Source organism: Eucyclogobius newberryi, unplaced genomic scaffold, assembly GCF_026437365.1.
Source record: "Eucyclogobius newberryi isolate DKJ021-1_F unplaced genomic scaffold, fEucNew1.0.hap1 SCAF_13, whole genome shotgun sequence".
In the NCBI taxonomy this organism is placed as follows: Eukaryota; Metazoa; Chordata; class Actinopteri; order Gobiiformes; family Gobiidae; genus Eucyclogobius; species Eucyclogobius newberryi.
In genome coordinates, this window is record NW_027315757.1 from 9,276,869 (window position 1) to 9,301,789 (window position 24,921).

The following is a 24,921-nucleotide window of genomic DNA, read 5'->3' on the forward strand; positions in this document are numbered from 1 at the left end:
TTAAAGATACTGCTCTCGTGGTTTAATGTGTGGTTTCGATCATTTGCCGAATGTCTTTCCCTCCACATTTATACATTTATAAAAAAAAAAAAAAAAAAAAAAAAGTATACATTTTTGGTCTTATTTCAAGGCAAAAATAAATAAAAATAGATTGTTAAATTGTTGAGTGGGCAATAAATGCAATATGAAATGTTTTATAACTCCAGTCAAATAACTTGTGATCCTTCAATTAAGGCTAAAAATAAGATCAGTTATAAATTTTAATAAATGCTAACGCTTTATAATGACACTTAACTAACAAACTCAACAAATACTTGAATAATAATGATTCAGGCTTAATTAATACTCTAAACTGCCTGAATAATTCTTAATGAACAATTTTGAATTAAGACTTTGTTCATGCTTTATTAAGACATAGTTATTATTCAGTGGAACCAAACTAATTATATAAAAGGTAAATCTAATATGTCCAAAAAGTCAAAACGAGTCAAAACTACACAAACTAAGCCAAATATACTTAATGTAAGTAATTTAACTTATGCAGTGGTTTTGGCAGTCAGACCGCCCCAAGACGGAGTTCAAAACAAAGCTGAGGCGTCCCCGGCAACGCCCGACAAAGCCTCGCCTGACGACTGCCCGCCCCCCGACTCCAAGCCCCCACAGGGCCCGCCCCCGCCGGACTCCAGGGAGGCGGGGTCGAAGCCTGACTCGGCAACCGCCAGCCCGTCCTCCTCCGTCTTGACGCTCTCGGGGAGGTAGGCGGAGTAGGCGTCGCTCTCGGCCATCAGCAGCTTGAGTTTGGGGATCCAGCTCTTGCGGACCACCCGTCTGGCGTTGGTGCACATGTCGGCCGCGATGGCGTTCATCTCGCTCTCCTTGAAGCTGGTGGCGAAGTTCTGGCAATAGACTGTGGAGGTAAAGGCAGAACGAGCCGTCAAAATAGTCCAAAAAATGCCTTGGATTTAATGGAATGTTCAAAATAGTGTTTTTTCAATGATTAACTGACAAAAGCTAATGGTTTTTGAAGTGACCATTCATTCAACTAAAATGTAGTAAGATACATATATTTCAAATTAGCTCATGTCTAGGGTTCTTAATTTTAGTCTTCTAATGTAAAACAAATATATATATATGAGAGTACCTTTATTTTTGTTGAATTACTGTTTGGATTACTGTTTCTTTTGCATAAATGTTGGATGGAATGATGTCACTTCCTGTCCTTTTCTATACATTGTTTCTACTTTTCTCCACAAATAGCTACTCGATTGGTGTAAAATTATTATTTATAATTACAAAAAGTCATAAAAACCTGTCATATACCATTTAAGTCTTCATAACAAAAACTAACAATTTCAGAATTTCCAGTGTAGTTAATTAGTTGTCTAATCTATGACAAAAGGACAGAAAAAATATGACTTTCTAGCCTCAATTAGATCAATATTACTGTTTACAATTTTTTTTAAATCTACTAGTTTACTTGTATACAAGTCTCCTTTAAAGGTTCAGTGAGGGGTAAATGGCGCCCCCTGGTGGTGAAAAGGCCTTACAGCAGTCTTATCCTATGTCTATGACATAAGCATGAGTCTGCATTCAGCGGGTCCATTTTAGGTGAGTCACTGAGGCCTTTCTTACACAAAGGCTTACATTTGACAGCGTGGAGCACTCTGTTGTCCAGTGGCTTTCTGCTGGGGTCGTTGGTGGACGAGCGGATGCCGGTCCCACAGCTGTTTGCCAAAGTATTCCTGAAACGTCAAGAAAACATCAAAAATCATTCAAAATTTGATTTTGTTGTCCTATTTTTTATTATATCTGCAGACAGTGTCGATTTCAACAACCAACTTTAATTTAGTTTTAGTTCATATTTAGTCTTTACTTTAGTCCTGAAATTTGATGAAAGTATATGCTTCATGGACCTCACATTGGACATACATTGACAATACGATATTTTTAATCTATACACTATAGACCGATTAATCGACTAAACGACTCTAAGCTTACACTCACACAAACAACTAGGTTTGTGAGATTCTCTTAAAGCGCAAAACATAGAACACAACACAGGGAGAACAAGAAAACAAAATCAGGACATCCAGAGGATGAACAGATGAGTCCTATTTAGTCCAGAGTCTTTTTTTTGAGACTCAAACTGATTCAACTGTTTTCATAAAGAACTTGAATCGCACTTTATTTTACAGAACTAGTTACTTTGCCACCACATGTAATAACATAATAATAATGGTTAAGATTAGGGTTTACATGCTATAACACGTTGTTACATTGCACTTAATGATGTCGTTACACTGTATTAAGGTTATTGTAAAACAAAGGCTTCTGGAACTTGTCCCTTCTATTCTTATTTGTTTAGTTTACATTTATAGACTAAAATACATTTAATCATAGTTTTACTCCTCACAGATTGATTTTGTGTTCATAAGAAAAGCCCATTTTGCCCTTTTATACAGAAAAAGAAAAGGACAGAACCGTCTCCGTGATGAACGCCGCCTGCAGACAACACTTAAAGACTTGCTGAACAGATGTAAAAAAGCGGGGGCTGAAAATAGGCGCAGACCTGTCAAAGAAGGCGGCCAGCAGCCTCCGCAGCAGCACCTTGTGTCTGGTCCCCGCGCTCACGTGACAGTTCATCAGCTGAGCGCGTGTGATGTACACCGACGTACCTGCTCCACACAAAAGCACCGTTAGAACCGCTGGGAGCTTCTTCACATGTCACATTATTCAGAAAACAATCGATACAGTCATTTAAAACGCACAAAAAGATGTCTGATATTTGATTGGTGGGAAGTATTCAAGTTCTGCATTTGGGCCTCTGTATAACGATATCTAATTGTACTGTTATGATTATTGTGAGAAGAAACGTCACATTTAAATGATTTTTCACGAATATTGGACCAGGACAAAATAAAATCCTTCATTTTCTTTCACTCTGATACATCACACTTTCTGAATGCTAAAGTGATTGTGCCACATAAACCTCACTATACATTTAAAGTATACTTTTTGTGTCCAGATGGAACAGAAATGACATCATTTAGCTTCTAACATACTCTTGATTATTAGTTTTTAGTCCTTATGATTATTTTGTGACCTGAAAAATCACAGTTATCGATTAATCGGTAAATATTGGCGTCCCTAATCTGTATTTAAGACTTTTACTTCTACTTCTCTACATTTGAGAGCAGTTATCTGTACTTTATACTCTACAACATTTTTGAACTGGACTGAAAAGTTAAAACTTCTTTGTATGTTTTTAAGCACATTCGTGGTTGCCTCCTATAAAAAAAAAAGTATAGAAACATTAACTAAAAATAAAGACAATTCGTTATCAAGATCACCACATTTTACCCTTTAATAGTTGTCAAAAATCTGCACGTAATTCTTTTACTTTTTACTTTAAATGTCACAGTTTAAACATTGTATTTCATTCAATTTAATCGGCTCCTTTATTTGTAGTTTTATTTAAAGAGGCTGTAACATTTTAGCACGTAATAAAGTAAATAAAATAAAGTTTTGCCTGAGAGCGGATAAATTGCAAAAGCATTTATTCGGGTGAAAATGAGACTGCAGTGCTTTATCTGCATCTAATTATAGAGCATTTTATTCTCAGAAGGAGGAAGTGCGCCGCTAGCCAACAACAAAGCTAACAAACATGACCATCGTTTTACAATAGTATATTTCGCACAAACGTATTACAAAGTGAATCAGATGTAGAGCATAATCTACACAATCTGAGTCAGGCGAGGGTCGCTAATACGTTTTTAGTTTACGGCCTCAATTAATGACAACGATAAACTCCAAAAGCTTCATTTCAGTCTGACTGGCGTTCATTCCTGCAGTTTGCTCCCTGCTGTAATGGCGCCCTCTACAGGAGTTCTATAGACAGCAGGTAGAAAAGCAAACAAACGGTTATCAGTCGCTCAGATTAACAACTAGTCAAAGGAAACAAGCAAAGATTACGTCTCTAATTCATACATTTCCTTTGAGCACGGCACAAATCTTCTACCGACAGTGAATGATCTCAAATTCCTCATGAATACAAAATGAAAAAAACAGAACAGAACTAAAAATAAGTCACTACAGGCTGTGAGGAAGCTAGCGTAGCATAAATGTATTAGCGCCAGGCCGTCCCGGGGTGTGAGACATAAACATTTGTCACGTGGGCAGTAAATGTGCTGCGTGATCGGAATGCCCGTGCCAAGCCCAGTCGACCGTGTGTGTGTGCGCGTGCGTGTGTGTGTGTGCGCGTGGCTGCATGTACGCGTGTGTGTGTGTGTGTGTGTATGTGTGTGGCTGCATGTACGTGTGTGTGTGTGTGTGTGTATGTGTGTGTGTATGTGTATGTGTATGTGTATGTGTATGTGTATGTGTATGTGTATGTGTATGTGTATGTGTATGTGTATGTGTATGTGTATGTGTGTGTGTGTGTGTGTGTATGTGTGTATGTGTATGTGTATGTGTATGTGTATGTGTATGTGTATGTATGTGTATGTGTATGTGTGTGTGTGTGTGTGTGTGTGTGTATGTATGTGTGTGTGTGCGCAGCGCTAACACCACAGTATCAATGAGTCACCACTGAATCACAAAGATAAACATGGGAACTTCATAATGGACACACAGATGAGAGTTAAACTGTTCATATTGCTTCAACATTTGTATTGAAAGTACAGTGATGTCAAGATTATTAGGTTAATCGAGATTATTAAGGGCACAATATAACCGTAAATACAAAAATAAATAATCGTGAAAATTTTAGAAGCAAAATTACCAGTATTTTTGTTCAATATATAGCCCCAAAATAGACCTAAAATGTAATAACTTGTTTTTAAATCTGGCTGTTTTTGTCACATTTAACTATTTTGTCTTTCAGAAAGTTACATTTGGTAAAAGTGGTCACAAACTTGAGGAACAGTAAACATGTTATACCACAGGAATGAAAGAAATTAAAAGATTTCACTGTTGTTTTGTCACAGTCTTAATAATGTGTGAATATTGGATAAATCACAATATTTATTCTCACAATAATCGGAACACTAAAATCTGCTATTGTGGCATCTCTAGTCACTCCTTTTGAATACTATAGACTAATATTCATACGTGGGAAAATAAGGGATGACACGATTCTCAAAATAGTATTGAAATGTTCGATACTGATGGTTCGATCCGATTTGTGTGCAGCTATAATCTAACAGAGGTGGGCTTTATCTTTCTGTCACTTCATATTTTACATAATAATAACCCAAGAATGACTAAAATATGAACGTTTGAAGACTATAACCACTTTTGGCTTTAGATATCGGTGATTTAAGGCGCTCAGCATTCAAAAACAATCTTTTTTAAGACATTCTCTTCCAAGTTTTCCTTAAAAACAGACTTTACTTTACAGACTTTGATGGTTTGGTCATTACAGGTGATTTCAACGTTCATGTGGATAATATTGTGACGGAAACGCTAAAGAGCTTGATGCTGTCCTTGAAACCTTTACTACTATAAGACTTTTAGACGACTAGATCAGTGTTTTATCAGTGGCAGAGGGAGACAAAATGAAATAATGATGGATAATGTGAAAAAACAAGATAAAAAACCTGATTGTTTGGAATCTAGAGAGACCAATGGTCGATAAGTACTTTAAGACCAATATATAGACATCCCCCAAATAAATTAACACTCTTATCGTCTATGCTTTGTGCAATGATGAAAAATAATATCTATGGCAACGGTTTGTAGACTTCCACAGCCATGTTTCACTACAAACCTGAAGTCTCATTTTGTGTAGTGCCCGTTTTGCATCAAGACTTTTGTTTAGTCAGAGGTTTGGCCCAATATATCAGTCAATATCTATCGATTTATCTTTAGTTGTCAGCAAGAAAAACGTCTCGGTGCATTTGCTAAACCAATAAAAGACGTAAATAAAAATATTTAAGCTTAGAATGGTTATATTCATTGCCGAAATATCCACAATATACTTTTAAAATGACTCAGAATTCATTTGAATAGTTAGTTCTGAGAAGACGTACGTTACTTTATTAAAACGTCAGACGGTTATTAATAGACAAAACTAACTGTAGAAGAGTTTTTTGTGTGATTTTTGGACAAACCTCTTCACAGAGAACACGAACAGTAGTGGAGCGTGCTCAAACTCTGCTTCTCACCTGAGACCAGCTCCAGTTTCTCAGCGGGGTCGCCCTCCTCGTACAGTTTGGGGTGGCACCGGTTGCCGATCTGCGCGATGAGCTCGGCGGGCAGACAGGTCAGGTCCCGGCCCCTCATGCGCCCGCGGGTCTCTGTGTGGTCAGGCAGGGCTTCCACACGCTCGCCTGTGGCTGGACAACAGAGCAAGCTATCAAAACTGTAAAGGATTGAGCCTACGTTGACCCACCGTGCTTACGCTTGAAGTTTACGGTTCATGCATGTGGATACTTGAGTTTAAAGTGCTTCTGACAGGTCTCTGGGCGACTCATTGAACTAAAATGTAGTTCAGATAACTATATTTAAAAAAATATATTAAAAATCATTCAAATGTTATCTCAGAATAGCTCATTTTTAAGGTTTATAATTTTACTTCCTGTTTGTAATTGATGACATCAGACTAGGAAATTACCCAGCAAACACTGGGCCAAAACTCCTCTAACGTCACCATTTTAAATTTGACAAATAAAAATATATGAGTGACTTTATTTGGTTGAATTAATGTTTAGAGGGTCAAAAAAGTTGTTTCTTTTGTGTGTGGTGTGATGTCACTTCCTGTCATTTTCTATAGTTTTTTCAAATTTTCCACAAAATCAATCAAGTACCAATGGTACTTAGTGTAAAACTACAACTACAACTTACAAAAACGTACAACAATAATAAATACACCAAATAATTAGCTTGTGCGGTAGAGCAGGGGTGTCCAAACAGGCCAGGGGACCAATTTACCAATAACCAACAGTGAAATTGCCAAAAATACTGCTATTATAATCCAAATAAAAAACATTTTGATGTTATGCAGAGCTAAAAGTAACGTTCCAAGCCTATTCAAAAGGTGTGGTCACTTCATGTCCCGTCATGTGTGGCCCTCTGTTCCCCCAGGGGAGTTTGGACACCCCCGACACAGAGGAAGTGCAAACATGAAAAAGTATTTACTACACACTACAATGCTAATGGACCTGGATGTTGGTTACAATGAGTTACCATGGCGACTATAGCCTTCGCACTGTTTACCTGCGGCGCCCATGTTGAGCATGCTGTACATGGTGTACATGTTGCAGATCTGCCTGTACTGCTCCTCGGCGCTCTCGTCCGTGCCCTCCTCCTCTTCCTCGTCGTCGTGGTAACTGATGGGCGAGTCGCTGGCGTAGGTGCTCAGGGTGCCCGGGCTGGCTCCGTCGGACATGCCCAGACCGGCCGCCGCCGCGCTGCCGTTGGTGCCCCCGTTGTTCGCGCCCAGACCCGCGCCGGCCGCCACCATCCCCGCCAGGCTGGAGGCCGTCGCCCCCATGCCCATCGCCAGTCCCAACGCGCTGGGACTCTGGATGGTGCTGCCCCTCGCCACGTCCTGGGAGTACCGCGCCGCTTTCCTGGCGCCGCCCCCTCCCCCTGAACCGGCGCCGCCCCCGTCCCGCACGCTGCCGCCCTCCCACAGGCGCTTGGCGACCGGGGTGCAGACGACGGAGTACGGGGTGGCGGCTTCGGGCTGGCCGGACTGCTGCTCCGTCTTCACCCGGGACATGAGAGGTAGAGGGGTGATGCTGGCTGAAGGCCGGGACACGCCGTTACTGGTCTGGGTGACGGGGCTCTGGGGCTCCGAGGTGGGGGCCTCTTCTGTGTGAAGGCCCTGGGAGTCGCAGCTCGGGGAGGACACCTACAGGGAGACGCGCGCACGTTAGAACATTCTGAGGACTCTTCCAGTTCAAAGAGCTCGTATTTGTTATAAATTGTGAAACGACAAGGCCAGATCAAACATCGAAGGTAGAATTTGACTTTTACCTGCCAGAATGCTTTGACCAGCTTTATGGTTATTTCAGTAACTATAGCAGAATGTTCTAGTTATTAGTTTATGGTTCAGATTTGGGCAAATAAAAGCGGAGCCATTATTCAACACTGTAGATGTGACTTTTGTCCAATGAAACCTCTTCTTCTTCTACATTCTCACTGACGTTTATTGTGGCATATGCATAACACCGGCTACGCTTACGTCTCCGGCGTTATCAGATTATTGAAATGTCATGCAGACACATCTAACGTGAGTAGTCTGACTTCTTTTTGAGCGTCCTCACCTGCGCACTAGCAAAATTATGCACAAAATCCCAACAGAAAAACAAATGTGGCAAAGCGAAAATCATTTAAAAAGTCCTTATTACTTTGTCTTCCAAATACAAAAGTAAAAAAAAAAAAAATCGAAATATCTATGGATTAAATGTGTCACTAGGCATTTTTGATTATCAGATTTGGAAACGCTTTAAAATACTATTTATAAGGCATTAGTTGTTTGTTTATAAGAATTTATCAGTTGTTATTGACAATTATTTAATGAGCATCTTATCAATGCATCTGGTACATGATAGATTAACCTATGTTTTTGGTAAATGGCTTATTAACATTTATAAAAAGGTCATATAAACCATATACTTAAACAATAACTAGTGGTTACTAATGCTTTATAAATGGTTTAACAAGGGAATTTTGATTTTAAAGCGTTACCACCGAGTTACATTTGCAAAGAAATGGTAAAACAATAGCATGTTAAGAAGAGCCATTTCTTGCGCTCTAATGACATGTAAACACAGATGAGAAGAGGCTTTCTCACACACACAGCACAAGTCGCAGCAGCGTCCCAGCAGCACGAGTACATACATGTCAGGAGGAGGGCGCGGCTCTGAATACACTTCCCTCATGGACTAAAGACACATGCAGGAAATGACACATTAAGCTCAATAAACAGGCTTTAAAGGCATGTCTGGACACAAGCGAGGCAAAACGAGACCGTTCAAGGCCAATTCTCTGTTCAGAAGAAGCAAGAGGTTTGTTCTGACACCTGGAGCCGAGAGACTTCCACAAGATATGCGTTTTGTGTGAAATTACTATAAAAAGCCATATGAGTGACATAAATGAGTGATTAAAACTATGTTGCCGCTGAACTGTTTGCAATCTCCATAGCAACAACATCACAACAGCTGTTTGAGTTCACAGGGGGAGGGGCATAGAGCAGTAGACCTTCTGATGAAGTATGAAACGTCTGAGCGCAAAAGAACGGGTCTTGTTCTCACAGCTCTAGAATCTGATCTGTTACTGGTAAAACATCCGGATGGAACTACTTTAACCAAACAGAAGCATTGGCATGTTACAGTATTTATATGACTTGGTTGCCACTCAACATGTAGAATTATTTGTCTTGTCCAATGTTTAAAGGTTTAAAGGTTACATATTACCGGTATGCATTGTTTGTAATGTTACCAGCCTTTAAACACGCTTGAGTACCTTTAGTTTAGCAAACCAAATTAGATTTAGATTTCTGCGGTTTCCTGTAATTCCCTTTGTAGCCAGTAGAAAGCATCACTACTAATATAAACAAAGTTAAGTTAAGATAAATAAATGTGGGTGCATTTTAGGCCGGCCTCTCACTTCCTGGTCTTAGAACACAGTACTGATCATAATTAAAGGTTGAATGGACGATTTTTTTGGCCCAAAAGTCGTATTTCCTCGTGGCGTGTTCTTCCGATTAGTCCTGCCACGTATCAATCATAAAACGCACCTACCGCTCACCTGCAGCCTCGTCAAGCTCGTCCCCACGTTTCCGCGTGTCTAAGCGCATTGATCTATCATAATATAGTTCCCTCAGTGTACGGGACAAAATGAAGACGGAGAAAGACTATTCGAGCTGACTCAGAAGAAGACAGAAATCTACAAGAGACGAGAGATGCGATGCGATCCGTCGCGCTAATAAACAAACGCACGTGTGTGTTGTATCAGTCGGCACGGGGGAGTGGCATGCGCACTTCAGCCTGCGTTCTCAAATTGCCGAAAAATCGTCCATTGCGCCTTTAATGCTCAGAACGAGTCTGGCGATGATTTATGGACTTTTAAACTCATCCCTCTCCGTGAAACGAGCTAGCAACACCACCTTACAGGTCAGTTCTGTGGAGAGGCGAGTCAGTAACAATGCATGTTCTCACTGTATTTTGGAGCAATAAAAACATTCATTGAATATGTAATCACAGCAACACAAACTTTGAATTACTAAATGTCTTGTGAATTGCAGTGATTGGCTTCATGATTAAAAAGTATAATTAACGTACAAGGGGTCTGTTGTCATGGAGACGCATTCCGCCACTAACAAAGCCCTTCCAGAGCGTTCTAAAGCGAGCCTCGACTACAGCGCCAACATAAAGTGTAGTTCTCGCACCTTGAGAAAGAACTCGGTGCCCTTCTCCATGATCTGCTGTATCTGGAGGAAGCCGGCGGTGTACATGAGGAGGAACTGGTCCCCCACGGTCATGCTGAGGCGGCCGGTGTAGCAGAAGCACAGGATCTGCTGGAAGCTCTGAGGCTGCACGGCCGGGGGAAGCTCCACCACGCTGGGGTTGACGTCCCCAGAGCACCCCCCGGATCCTCCGCCAGTACTGCTGCTGCTGAACACGTCCCGGAAGTAAGCGCTGCTGGCGGCTAGAACGGCACGGTGGGCCTGGGGGACAGAAGGGAGGTTAGTTAGAACGAAAGAGAGTGAAATAAGTTTTAGAATTTGATGAAGATGGAGAGCAGATGTCACACCTAGACTGTTTACCTACTTGTTTACAGGAAGGACTCACTCACTAGGATTAGTTAGATTTAGTGTGGTGGGAGTGTTGTGTGCTCGGCCTGGTCAGGACCACCTTTGCTGGAGGATTTTACCTGGTGCATGTTCTGGATTAATGGGGGAAACCAGAGCGCCCAGAGGAAACCCACCCAGACACGAGGAGACACATACACACTCCACACAGATTGTCACCGTGCCCCCAAATCATACTATTGTTACTTTTTTCTGATACTACAGAATTATCCTTTCATATCGCTGAGCCCTACTCATCGGTGACACGACTGTCGTAGATTTCGAAGTGTATTAAGGAAATGCCTAAATATTGTCCCGTTTATTTGTTTTAAGAGCAGATGTGCACCCGAGAGACATGTGGGTGTTTTGAGTAAGTGAGAGCCGTATCGAGTAACACTGGCCCGTCTGGTGCATGATCTTGCTTCATGTGGTACCTTGAATGTGTGTCCCTTGACCACCACAGACACGTCGCAGTAGAGCCCCTGCAGCCGCTGCTCGTTCAGACACTCCAGGACGTTGTTGCCGAAGTTTGGGATCGCCATCTGGAGGGTCTGGGCCATGGTGCGCCGAGCACACCTCTAATGTGTCTGCGAACACAGAAGGATCACGTCAGAATGTTCAGGCAGTTTGTGTAGAAGAGTTCTTATGGCGGGAATTCAGAGATGCTTAATACTGTGTTGTCCTCAGAACAATCCTGCTGCACCTAGTTGTGATTCAGGTTCTGAAATGTCACTTAGCCACTTACCAAAAATAAAACCTGTCATTTCAGCTTTTTCTTTCAATGTAAAATAATGATCATCTACTCATGTTCAGGGATGTTAAGATTGTTCTGTTAATCGATAATCGTGATTCTTCAGGTCACAATAGAACTGTGACATCAACAAAATTATAATCATGACAATTTTAGTAGAAAACTTTAACTTTAAGTCTTTTCAATTCCATAACTAAATGTAAAGTGCTTTTTAATCCGGCTGTTTTTGTCACATTCACTTTATTTTGTTAGTTATTCCAAACAAATTTTTATAAAGCTGGTCACAAACACTTTTTGGTCATGTTCTCAGTGATCGTGAATTGTTAAATGATGTTGTTTTTTCTCACAATAATCATAACTCTTATATTATAGTTCACTACTTTAGTACCTGTCTCCATTAAGAAGTACAAAAAAAAATCCCAATATCAGAAGTTTCTGGGTTAGAAAGTAAAAAAAACAAACTTGTTTTTCAAAAACAAATATTTAATGTGTAAGTTTGAGTTACTTTTTATGGCTTGGGATGGGCAATATTGAGAGAAATAAACCATTTGGAGTTATTTATTTTTGACTATCCTGATAACGATAGACCAATGTCTATAAATGTTTTGGTTGAAGTTTAATTATCAGACAAATTTCAAACGACTGTAAAATTAATCACAACAATGCAGACATTTCTTTCGTTCTTTTCAATTTTGAAATCAGCGCTTTTTTGTATAATTTTTAACTCTAAATAATATACTTGATATTCAATTGTTGCTTATCTTCAGAACAACATTCACATAAATACGCTTTTAAGAAATATAACTAAAATACAGCACATACATTCAGGTTATGACTTCTCAGTGTAACCTTTTATGAGTTTGTTTCCCATTTTAAGTACCGTGGCTCTTTTAAGGCTCGATTGCAAAATCTGGTTTAGAAATCGAAGGTCAAGCTCGTCTTTTATTGCCGTAACACATCCTGCTTCACTCTTAAAGCCCTCAAACGTCTGCTCTCTGCACGTTTGTTCCATTATGTCCACGTTCTTTATGTTTAACGCAACAGCTAAACGCCTTCGAACTCCAAATACTCTTTGTCATTCGTGACATTTGTAGCCGCACACTGGAATATTCTCAGTGGATCCGACCAAAGTCTTTTCTCCTCCATCTTGTGTCAAAGACAACTGGGTCGCGTTGTGTTGTTCTATGTCAGATGTGTGAGCGAGGGACCTAAAAATAAAGGCCGCTCGCTCCGTTCACGTCACCGAATGTACTACACACACACACACACACACACACACACACAAATACACACACACACACACACACACACACACAGGGAGTCTTCACACCACGTTCAACCCTTTCTCTCGGACGAGCCGTATCCTGCTGTTGCTCCACTAGGACAAAATGTAACAGGAACACAACTATTTATTCTTCTGATTCAATATTTGTTTGAACTGCTCGTGTTGTTCATTGTTTTGTGTTGCGTGTTAATTATCATTTCGACTTTTTGGACTAAATGTAGCTGCTTGTGTGGTTCAAGTTAGTATTTAAGATTATTTTCTGAAAGGTTATTATTTAGCTTGAAAAAATAAAACTAGCAATTGAGGTAAATGTATGCAAGTAAATAAGTAAAACTGTATTTATAGAAAGCACTGATTTAACTTCAAATAAGAATAAATATTTTTATTTTAATGTTTTTTGCAACGGACAATTATTTTAGTAATCGATTGATCTATAATTTCTTTCTTTCATTAGTTGATGAGTGGTTCGGAAAGGGGAAGGCCTGAGAATATGAATACAGTGTAAATACTCATCAAAAGAGATGCTGCGTGAGAATGTCTTATGTCGTATTTACAAGAAATTGTGCACATTTCTTGTGTCATTTTGTGGTAATTACTGCTTTGTCTGAGTCGTAAAACTGCTCTCAGCAAATGGCATACTTTGTCTGTGTATAGTTCAGAAAGCAGTTATTAAAAACGCTCACTTCTTTAATCGCTTAGCTTGTTTCGTACAAGTATTATTCCTACAACGGTAGTGGCATGCTTTATTGAAACACCACGTAATTCATTCAAAATAATATCTATGGTATTTTTCAGCACAAAAGGCTTTATTGATACTTCTATTAATGACATTGCCTCACCGTAAACTTATCCTGCACTGCTCAACTCTGTTGGTTTTAAAGTGCAATAGAAAAAGTTGGATTGGATTTCACATTCACAGCATCGATCAGAATCAGAAAATTGGGGATGTACCGATACTGGTATTAAATATTAACGTAGGTCCGACCATATCCTGTTTGGTCTACAAAGTGATGTACTCTGACCAGAGCTCCTCAAACCTTTTCTGGTGTGCCCCCCTTGGGAGGTAAAAAAAAGTATCCACGCCCCCCACAGCCTCTGGGACAGCACAAAATTGGCACTTCACTGCCGTAAACACAGACTCACTCACGTTACTTCTCGTCACTGTGGATCACTTTTAGCACCGAGGGTCCACGACCGTCACACACGGACTGCTTTCAGCACGGAGCTGACTCATACCGCGTGTTTCAACGTCTTCAAAGCCCATGGGATCAAAGAAGAAAGGAAGAGAATGCACACGCATTCTTCTCCAGTCTCCTTGTGTCCGTCTGTGAGAGTCGGATCTCTCCTTCACTGGAACTCCTCCAGGTTTCTACGCTTTTTTCCCAAAGAGGTTTTTTTGTAGTTTTTCCTGGCCGAGAAGGAGAGTCTAAGGACAGAGGACCCTGGGACATCGTCCCTCGCCACCACAGACATTGTCTGACTTCATCGCCACCACAGACATTGTCTGACTTCATCGCCACCACAGACATTGTTGATTCATTTCTCCCTGTGGCCCTCAGAGGCAACTGTTGTTGTGATTTTGGGCCTTACAAAAATAAATTGATTTGATTTGATTCTCACGTATGCTTTGTTTCATATGTGTTATACGGTGTAGCGTAAAACACAAGAGAAAAGTCTGGAGAATAAAGTCTAAAGTCTAACTGCAGTGGGTGGTAATGTAACACTTAGATACCAACTGCCATAAAACACCAAAGAAGAAGAAGAGGCAGACGTGTGTGTGTGTGTGTGAGGGGCACAGAGGCAGACGTGTGAGGGGCACAGAGGCAGACGTGTGAGGGGCACAGAGGCAGACGTGTGAGGGGCACAGAGGCAGACGTGTGAGGGGCACAGAGGCAGACGTGTGAGGGGCACAGAGGCAGACGTGTGAGGGGCACAGAGGCAGACATGTGAGGGGCACATAGGCAGACGTGTGTGTGTGTGAGGGGCACAGAGGCAGACGTGTGTGTGTGTGAGGGGCACAGAGGCAGACGTGTGTGTGTGTGAGGGGCACAGAGGCAGACGTGTGAGGGGCACAGAGGCAGACGTGTGTGTGAGGGGCACAGAGGCAGACATGTGAGGGGCACATAGGCAGACGTGTGTGTGTGTGAGGGGCACAGAGGCAGACGTGTGTGTGTGTGAGGGGCACAGAGGCAGACGTGTGAGGGGCACAGAGGCAGACGTGTGTGAGGGGCACAGAGGCAGACGTGTGTGAGGGGCACAGAGGCAGACGTGTGAGGGGCACAGAGGCAGACGTGTGTGAGGGGCACAGAGGCAGACGTGTGTGAGGGGCACAGAGGCAGACGTGTGAGGGGCACAGAGGCAGACGTGTGTGAGGGGCACAGAGGCAGACGTGTGTGAGGGCCACAGAGGCAGACGTGTGTGAGGGGCACAGAGGCAGACGTGTGTGAGGGGCACAGAGGCAGACGTGTGTGAGGGGCACAGAGGCAGACGTGTGTGAGGGGCACAGAGGCAGACGTGTGTGAGGGGCACAGAGGCAGACGTGTGTGAGGGGCACAGAGGCAGACGTGTGTGAGGGGCACAGAGGCAGACGTGTGTGTGTGTGTGAGGGGCACAGAGGCAGACGTGTGTGTGTGTGTGGAGGGCACAAAGGCAGACGTGTGTGTGTGTGTGAGGGGCACAGAGGCAGACGTGTGTGTGTGTGTGAGGGGCACAGAGGCAGACGTGTGTGTGTGTGTGAGGGGCACAGAGGCAGACGTGTGTGTGTGTGAGGGGCACAGAGGCAGACGTGTGTGTGTGTGAGGGGCACAGAGGCAGACGTGTGTGAGGGGCACAGAGGCAGACGTGTGTGAGGGGCACAGAGGCAGACGTGTGTGTGAGGGGCACAGAGGCAGACGTGTGTGTGTGTGAGGGGCACAGAGGCAGACGTGTGGGAGGGGCACAGAGGCAGACGTGTGGGAGGGGCACAGAGGCAGACGTGTGAAGGGCACAGAGGCAGACGTGTGTGAGGGGCACAGAGGCAGACGTGTGAAGGGCACAGAGGCAGACGTGTGTGAGGGGCACAGAGGCAGACGTGTGTGAAGGGCACAGAGGCAGAGGTGTGTGAGGGGCACAGAGGCAGACGTGTGAGGGGCACAGAGGCAGACGTGTGAGGGGCACAGAGGCAGACGTGTGAGGGGCACAGAGGCAGACGTGTGTGAGGGGCACAGAGGCAGACGTGTGTGAGGGGCACAGAGGCAGACGTGTGTGTGTGAGGGGCACAGAGGCAGACGTGTGAGGGGCACAGAGGCAGACGTGTGAGGGGCACAGAGGCAGACGTGTGTGAGGGGCACAGAGGCAGACGTGTGTGAGGGGCACAGAGGCAGACGTGTGTGAGGGGCACAGAGGCAGACGTGTGTGTGTGAGGGGCACAGAGGCAGACGTGTGAGGGGCACAGAGGCAGACGTGTGTGAGGGGCACAGAGGCAGACGTGTGTGAGGGGCACAGAGGCAGACGTGTGAGGGGCACAGAGGCAGACGTGTGTGAGGGGCACAGAGGCAGACGTGTGTGAGGGGCACAGAGGCAGACGTGTGTGAGGGGCACAGAGGCAGACGTGTGTGAGGGGCACAGAGTTATTGATATAAAGCATCTCCATACGTGAAAGAGAAATAACAGTTACATAAAACGTTTGGATCTATTTAGTCATTCCATCAAAATGGGAGGAAAAATGTTTGTTTTGGAGAATCATGATTATATCCTCGACGTCTATAACAAATACTATTATCTGAAAAAGATACAGTCACGTCCAGCACAAGTGATTCATTTCAACCCAGACCGACATTTACAGTAGACATGACCGATTTTGCAACAACATCCAACTTTATTTGCAATTTGTGTTTTACTAATGAGTAATAACATGTCCAGGATCGTCACCATTTGACAGAAGACTGACTGATATGAACAGCTAAACTAATACAAAAGCCCAGAAACTAAACTAGTGATGTCACAATACTAAAACTTCCATTTCTGTGATAACGATTTCAACGTTTTAGACAATAGACAATCATTTTCAAATTCAAATATGGTGCTATTTACTTTTGTCAACAGTGCCCACCCCTTCGTCATTAGTCTTTAAAGAAGACAGAGGCCATTTTGCGACGCAGATCTGGTAACTGCATCAATCAAAATCAGAAAACGTCGCAAAACAAACACTTAAAACCAGAAGAACAACGCAACCCAGTCGTAATGCACCACTCCCAGCTCGCCCTGTGTATCCTGCCCCATCGTATCCCTGAACCCAAAGCCGTTCCCTGGGCATCAGCCAAGCTCCAAGCCGGGTAAAGACAGAGAAGCGCTCCCTTTGTCTCCGGTCTCTCTCTCCTGAGCTGCTCTGCATCTCATACTAAGCACAGGCCGACACAGACACACACACACACACAAATTAAACAAACCCACAATGACACACAAGCTCAACAATACCACTTGTTTACAGTTTGGCTAGCCACAGTTAGCACACACACACACACACACACAAACATGGCCGACGCACATCAGGCAGGCAAGCTAGCAGGCAGGCAGGCAGGCAGGCAGGCAGGCAGGCAGGCAGGCAGGCAGGCAGGCAGGCAGGCAGGCAGGGCGTGTTTGAGCGATTCACCCTGACACTCGAGTAGAATGTGATTGTACGTTTGTGTGGGTGCCAAGTAAGCGGGGTGGGTGGCTACATACAGAGGCAAAGAGAAAAGAAGGATAGAAGGATGTAAAGAGGGGGGGAGAAAAGAAGAAAACGTCAGATCAGGTTGCGTTGAATGTATAGCGCTTGGAAACGGCTGAAATTCACCCAACGTGACCTCGGCGGCTTAGCTTGTATTCAGCAGGAATGCACGGGAGAAAGTGGGTCACGCTAGTCATTCAGCATGCACACGGCTAGCAACGCACTGCAAAAAAAAAAAAAGGAGACTGGTCTCCTGTACATTAAAGTGCATTGGGCCTAAAGGGATGGTTTAGGTGCACAGTTTCAAAATATTGATTTGATTTAAGATGATGTGTTGTTACTATTGCAACAACACATCATCAGTAGGGTAAAACTAACCTGTCTCACGACGGTCTAAACCCAGCTCACGTTCCCTATTAGTGATTTAAGAAGAAATGATTTATTTGATTTAAGATTTGTGCCGACATATTTAAATAAAGTACATTTTTAGTTTTGATTAGTTTACCATTTATAAATAAGAGTTGTTTGTTCACTGCAAAAAAATAAAGAAAATAAAGTGTGATTTGAATCCAGAATATTAACAAATTTCAAAATTAGTTTTGAAATGACTGACTTTTTAAAAAGGTGCACTATGTAACTTTTCTTTCTTTTAAAAGGCAGCTGCACGTCTCATTGTCGACACTTAAAATATAGATGCCTATGTCTGTGTATTGGTTTCAAGAATGATGAGAAAATAACAATAAAGCGATTAACAAAGCTAAAAGTTGACAGAATGTCCCAAATGACAAGAAGCTGAAACCTATGAATAGTCAACTATCTATCCTATCGCAGCATAACACTCTGTCCCATCTCCATGACGACAAAGAGGTGACGCCGCCAGGTCAAGTTACAGGTCTGTGAAGAGGCGAGTGCGCCCACAGGAAGTACGCATGTTTTTCCGGGCCAATCAAAAAACATGTGATTGAAGAAATAAAGAAAGTTAAGTTTAATGCCACACTGCAAAACATTCTGTGCGCTTTTAACTCGCAGCAAAAACTAAAAACGAATTATTCCTTGGTTGCAGCGTCGTTTTCAGATTGTGATGACACTGTATACTTCAATAACCAGTATTATTTATGTATCGATTAGCCCATAAATGGTATTTTCAAAAGGAATATCATATTGAATCGCCTTGTTAGGCTTCATCATTTATATTAGTGACAACATGGTCCATTATTCTGCTATATTTACTCTGCAGGTTTCCAAATAACATTGTACCTGCTGCTCCCATTGAACTAAACCCAGCAATCCTGTACCGTCATCCGAGACCCTGTATTTATTTCCCCTTTTTAACCTTTTCCTTTTTTTAATCCATGGCTTTGAGATAACTATTGATAGTCTTTTTTTGTATTTTCTTATTTAAAAATCTGAAAAATCCTTAAACTAGTCAAATAGGACAATAGGTTTAGTGAGTAAATAAACCAAACTACTCTTCTCTGTGGATATTAGAGATGATTGCTTTGTGTGGCATAAAACGTAACTATCTTTTTTTTTTTAAATACGTGTAGAAGTTTGATGTCATACAACCATTCCAACATCTCCATGGAGACGAGGGGAATCAGAAATGTTACAGAGTGCATATTACTTGCTTCATTGTACTGAATTGCATATTCATATTACGTTTTCATTCATATCCATTTCGGACTTTGTATTTGTCATAGCAAAGTGGACATTATAATTTAGTTTAGGGACAGAAAGTTGCCAAATGACGCGTTTTAAATAGCAATGCACGTGTCGACACTTTAATCCTGACATTATACCACTGGAGTTCAAAGGTTGATCAAAGAGCTTATCAATGTCTACCATCCTGCACAATCTAATCACATATTCGTCATTCGTATTCAAATTAAAAATGCTATAATCGGTTTTGGGGTATGGTGGAGGCATTTCCTGGTTCACGTGCCAATATCCTCAAGCCAATTCGATTTTTTTTACAACAACCTGGAAACGTCACGAAGCACCAAACTTCACCACGAAACTGTTATTCCCGAGAAAATGGTGAGATTTGGAGGAAACAACAACGTGGCGCAGAAAGAGTGAGAACGTGGTGGAAGTTATTGGGACATGGCACCAGCGGCAGCCGTAGCCTTGTCCGCCCGTCCGTCCAGGCTCGTCCGGCGGGGCAACTGAGGCAAAGCGCACCCGGGGACAAGCGGTAAGCGTCAGGCAGCTCTCCCCGCTCGCCTCGCTCCCTCCCCCGGCGTGCTCACCGCTCACGTCTCGGGTTAGCTCCTTGGCGCGCGCGCGTCTGCCAGCGGCGGAGCGGCGTGCCGCCTTTACCCGCATTCACCGGGGCCTAAACGGTGGCTAACTGCTAAGCTAACTCCGAAATATTTTGGGTTTTCCGTCCACCTCATGCGCACCCGGACACGCGAATCCCCCCCTCGGAACGCAGGCGGGCGGCCGCGGCGCTACGGCGGCGACGCGCGCGCTTTACTTACTTTGACGCGTGACGAGGTTGTGGCGGTGCCAAGTTGTGCCGCGACGCCGTTTGAGCGAAAATGTTTAAATATTTGGGAGATGGGGGGAATCGCTGCTCCCCCTGCTATTCTCCATTCTACCGACATCAACAGGTCATCCCAGGACACGCAGCCATCAGCCGAGGGCGAGCCAGACCGACAGTGTGGAGGTGTAGACCCGCAGGCGGCGCGCTGACGACCGCAAGGGGAGGCCGGCGCTCAGGGGACGCATGCGAGGGGGGGGGCGTTTGGGGGTTTTGAAGGGTTTTATTACGCAACATCGACTTGAATGAGATTTTAACCCTGTTTCCTCATCAGCATTGCTCAGAGTTGTATTTTGGTTGATTTATGCATGTTTGAGTTCATCCTGTATTGTCCTGCAACTGAGAACTCAGAAAAGTCCCGTTTTTACCTGCCCCCTATCCCCGCCCACGTCTCTGAACTTAGTAGTGATTATTTGAACTTCAAGTGATTGTTTTTTCCCCTTCACATGTGGACTCAACCTGAAAATGGACACATTTGACTGGCAAATTTGGACGTTGTATGCCTTATAATTATTTTCTTTGGACGCCTCCCCTTCCTAATTTTATCTATATTTTTGCCTAATTTGTTCTCTCTGGTCTGGTCTTGTTTGTTTTTGTTGTTTTATGTTTTAAATGTTGAGAGATTTTAAAAGACAAAGACTTCAAGTGATATATGTAGAGTTCTTAAATGTCACATAGGCACAAAAAATACAAATAGGTCAATAAAAATCTGCTTCTTATTTCAGTGAAATGTCACTGAAGAGGCGGGGGAGTTCTGCAGGTTCAAACAGGAAGTCAATGAACCTGTTTCTATTACTCAGACATTATCGATCAATATGTTTACAATGAACAGAATGTACAATTATGATCTACTTAAGTTATACTTAAAGCCTAACGTGTTTCCTTTGAATTAAATATTTTTTGACGTTAACGTCAACGTTTGAACACTAAATATCAAATCAACAATTTAAAATGTCCTTTACTTTTCTAATAAGAACTATTGCTATGGGGATTTTGGAGGTATCAGCTTCCAGCCTATTAATAGTCACTATTTCCCCCCATGATATATTGAAAACTCATATTCAAACATCTTGAATCACAAGTTCCAGTTTGTACTTGATAATGACATTATTATATAACAAATAGTCCTGCTACACAAGAAACAATAGAATAAGTTTTATTGGCTCGAGCTTTCCAGAATGGAATGGCTCGAGACATTGTTCTTGCCTAGTTTTTTATTATTATTATAGTTTTGCATGGTAAAATTTTGCCACAACTCGGGCATTTTTGACCCCCTAACATTGATGAATGTCCCACATGGGGGCATAGACGCGATCAGCCCGGCCCGAACTCCAATAAAATGGAGGTTGCGAGAACGCCTGTCGCAACAGTGGCGACTAGTTCAAAAAAGAATAAACATGAAACTCTTAATCTTTGGCCTAGGCACATGAAACTTGGGACAGTGATAGAGCTACCTTTGACGAGTAAAACACACCTGGCAGCATCGCTCTATGATAAACAGGAAGTCAGCCATGTTGAATCAAAGTGGCACCGCCACGCTTGACTTTTTTTTTTGTCCTAGGTTTTTTGTCCAATCGAGCTCAAAACAAAACCTTTTGCATCTAAAGTAGAGCTGGGTTTCGATTAAAATTTCAAGAATCGATTCCGATTTTTACGTTTCAAAATCGTTTTTTTCCGATTTCTCAGATTCGATCTGATTCGCTCCGATTTCGATCTGATTTCCGATTTCGATTCGATCCGGGGGTTAATGTTATTAAAAATGAAAAATGTATTTGAACCGTTTCCTTCACTTCATGACTGTGTAGAGAAGCAACATATTAAAACTAGTATTACATCAATATTAAACAGCAAATCTTACAAGTATTGGTAGTTACTGATGGAAGACTGATGAAAAGGTTAAGGGTCAATCTACCTTCAAGAAAGATAATCCAGGAGTCCTGAATTATCTTTCTTGAAGATAGATTGAAGTTCACTGAGGGAAATGTAGAAAATAATTTTAATTAAAAAAAAAAATCGATCTTTGGACGTACGAATCGATAATCGGTCATTAATATGCGAATCGATTAAAAATCGGAAAATCAATTTTTTCAACCCAGCTCTAATCTAAAGACAGAAATTTAATAAATATTCAAAAGAATGTTGATATTCTTTACGGTCCCCCGTAACACACCCTCAAAAAAGGCTTAATTCCCTGTTTTTTCAAGAACAAGTCACGCCTATTGGAAATGATCTACGGCGCTCATATTTCACTCACTAATGTATTTTTATGGTCAGATTGGAAAGATTTAATACCATGTAGCAAATTTACTCTCTAGCGCCCCCTACCCATTGTGTGAAAAACTCAACATTGTTAGATTTGTTTGAAACTCATGGTTTATATTCTCCTCAAGACGCCATGAAAAAAGTGCATTGCAGATATTGTGTATTTTCACAATTGGCCAGCAGAGGCGCAATGAATGCCTTCACTTCCTCTTCCTCTTTTATTTTGATGGGACATTTCCTCTCGTGCCGCAGTCTTAGAATTAGCATTAGAATTATTATTCTTTAGACTTTATTCTTAAGACTTCATTCTTTAGACTTTATTCTTTTGCCTTAATTCTTTCTGCCACGACTCAGGTATTTTTGACCCCCTGAACATCGAGGAAAAGTCCCGGGTCACCGAGGCTCTCTCCCCTTCTCCCTGCTCAGGTCTGCGTGCAGCACAATCTTGCAATTTGTCAGGACAAACTACTATTTGAATCGCAAACTACGCAATCATCAACTGTGAATTACCGAGCTTCGTTTGGTATGCCGCAAAACGCAGCAGAAAACATGGACGGACGGGAAGGCGGTCGCGCGGGAGGCGAGTGCCATCGTCGCTGCTGCCGCGGCTTTAATTTAAGAGTTGTATCTGAAAGTGTCTTACAGCTGCAGATGACTTAAGTCTGCAACATTTACGTTTATAACACATAGGCCCAAACATGTGGATCTACTAAACGTACATATTTTTAAAAAGGCACTGAAGTCAATAATATGAACTACCTTTGTACTATTTATAATTGTTGTATTGTTCTTGATGTGCAAATTGTACTGTACGCTTCACTTTTAATCGCGACCCCAGCAGGATTAGCAACCACCGTGGAAGCTAATGGGCTTTCAAATAATGACACAAATTAAAAATAGGCTCAACCCTATTAATAAATGTTTTATACAGTTTGGTCTCGTCAGTATAGACCCTGCAGATCTCGTGTGTATGTGCCTCGGCCCCGCCTCTCGCTCAGTGCTCTCCTCCCACAAACACAGAGGCGAGGAGAATAGTTTCTGGCTCTAGTTTTTCAGCGAGCATCTGTCAATTTTGCATCGAGACACGTGTATGAGGCACATATCGAGACACCCCTAATGGCCACCCCTGTTTCAAAACATCCTGATGCCACCAATAGGGGCGCTAATGAGGCAGGAGAAAAGACGACAAGGCAGAAGAAGAGGACACGAGAGCTGGCATCTCAGCGCAGGCCTCAGAGTGCAGTTCCAAGTCTGCAGCTTCAGCTTCTTCTCAGCCAGACTGAACCAGTGCGGCACGGGGCGGGGGGGTGGGCGCGCGGCACGGGGCGGGGGGGTGGGCGCACAACACACACACACACACACACACACACACATACACATACACATACACATACACATACACATACACATACACACACAGACACAAAGACACACACACACACACACACACACACACACACGACACACACACACACACACACACAGACACAAAGACACAAAGACACGCACACACACACACACACACACACACACACACACAGACACAAAGACACACACACACGACACACACACACACACACACACACAAAGACACACACACAAAGACACACACACACACAGAGACACACACACAAAGACATACACACACAAAGACACACACACACACACACACACACAGACACACACACACACAGACAAAGACACACACACACACAAAGACACACACACACACACACACACACACACACACACAAAGACACGCACACACACAGACACAAAGACACACACACACACACAGACACAAAGACACACACAGACACACACACACACACACACACACACACACACACACAAAGACACACACACACACACACACACACACACACACACACACACACACAAAGACACGCACACACACAGACACAAAGACACACACACACACACAGACACAAAGACACACACAGACACACACACACACACACCTCCGGAGACAGGACAAGCGCACAACCTCGCGTCTGAGTGAGGAAACCCTTTGGACGCAGCGTGAAGTCGCGGTCACACCTCCCTCCAAAACGAGCCCCCCGCGTCCTTAAAACTACTGCTACTGTAACACCCCCCTCCACCCCGCTTTTTCCTTCAAAAAAATAATAAATCAAAATAATAAGAAATATTTAGGACCGAACGGAACTCACCCTGGTCCGCTGCGAACAACTTTCCGCGGCTCGGCGACGGTTCAAACGAAGAGACGCGGCGCGCTCGATGGTCCTCTCCCGGCTCCTTCTCTCATTTGCACGGACGGCCATGCAGGGTCGCCTCACCTCGGGGCCGCTGGAGGAGGGGGTGACGTCGGGACACGCGGCGGGAGAAGACAACGAGCATGACGCGCCGGCTGCCGTCGCTCAAACGCATGACCGCCGCACTGAGACCGATCCCGGCGCTGGAGACGGCTGTTGGCGCAGTGGCCGCACACACCACGCACGCACGCACGCACGCTCCCCCCCCTCCGCGCGTAAAAAAAGTAGGCCGCGTGTGTGTGCGTCCGTGCGCGCGTCAACTTGAGTGAACTCCGTCTGCTGCGCATATAAAATAGGTGTAA

The 24,921-nt window shown here is 43.2% G+C and overlaps 1 protein-coding gene across 3 annotated transcripts; it reads right to left on the bottom strand.

The window, feature by feature from the left end:
- Positions 1–561: 561 nt before the first annotated feature.
- nacc1a (nucleus accumbens associated 1, BEN and BTB (POZ) domain containing a) lies at positions 562–24,537 on the bottom strand. 3 transcript variants are annotated; one of them, XM_072442492.1, is made up of 8 exons: positions 24,518–24,537; positions 11,233–11,385; positions 10,397–10,675; positions 7,216–7,855; positions 6,165–6,335; positions 2,570–2,675; positions 1,645–1,742; positions 562–907 (listed from the first exon to the last, which is right to left on the bottom strand). In XM_072442492.1, the coding sequence occupies exons 2-8, from the start codon at positions 11,356–11,358 to the stop codon at positions 579–581; spliced, it is 1,749 nt and encodes a 582-aa protein (XP_072298593.1). In that variant the 5' UTR covers positions 11,359–11,385; positions 24,518–24,537; the 3' UTR covers positions 562–578. The 3 variants fall into 3 exon arrangements, with proteins under 3 accessions (XP_072298593.1, XP_072298594.1, XP_072298592.1); XM_072442493.1 differs by lacking the exon at positions 24,518–24,537 and adding an exon at positions 20,002–20,189 and having other exon boundaries at positions 6,165–6,329; XM_072442491.1 differs by lacking the exon at positions 24,518–24,537 and adding an exon at positions 20,002–20,188.
- Between the last annotated feature and the right edge of the window lie 384 nt (positions 24,538–24,921).

Excerpts from the sequence above, each read along its gene's own strand:
- nacc1a (XM_072442492.1), bottom strand. The coding sequence starts at position 11,358 with ATGGCCCAGACCCTCCAGATGGCGATCCCAAACTTCGGCAACAACGTC. Across the intron at positions 2,676-6,164 it reads GAAACTGGAGCTGGTCTCAG|GTACGTCGGTGTACATCACA; the intron begins GTGAGAAGCAGA and ends TGTGTGGAGCAG. Across the intron at positions 1,743-2,569 it reads CTGGCCGCCTTCTTTGACAG|GAATACTTTGGCAAACAGCT; the intron begins GTCTGCGCCTAT and ends TTGACGTTTCAG.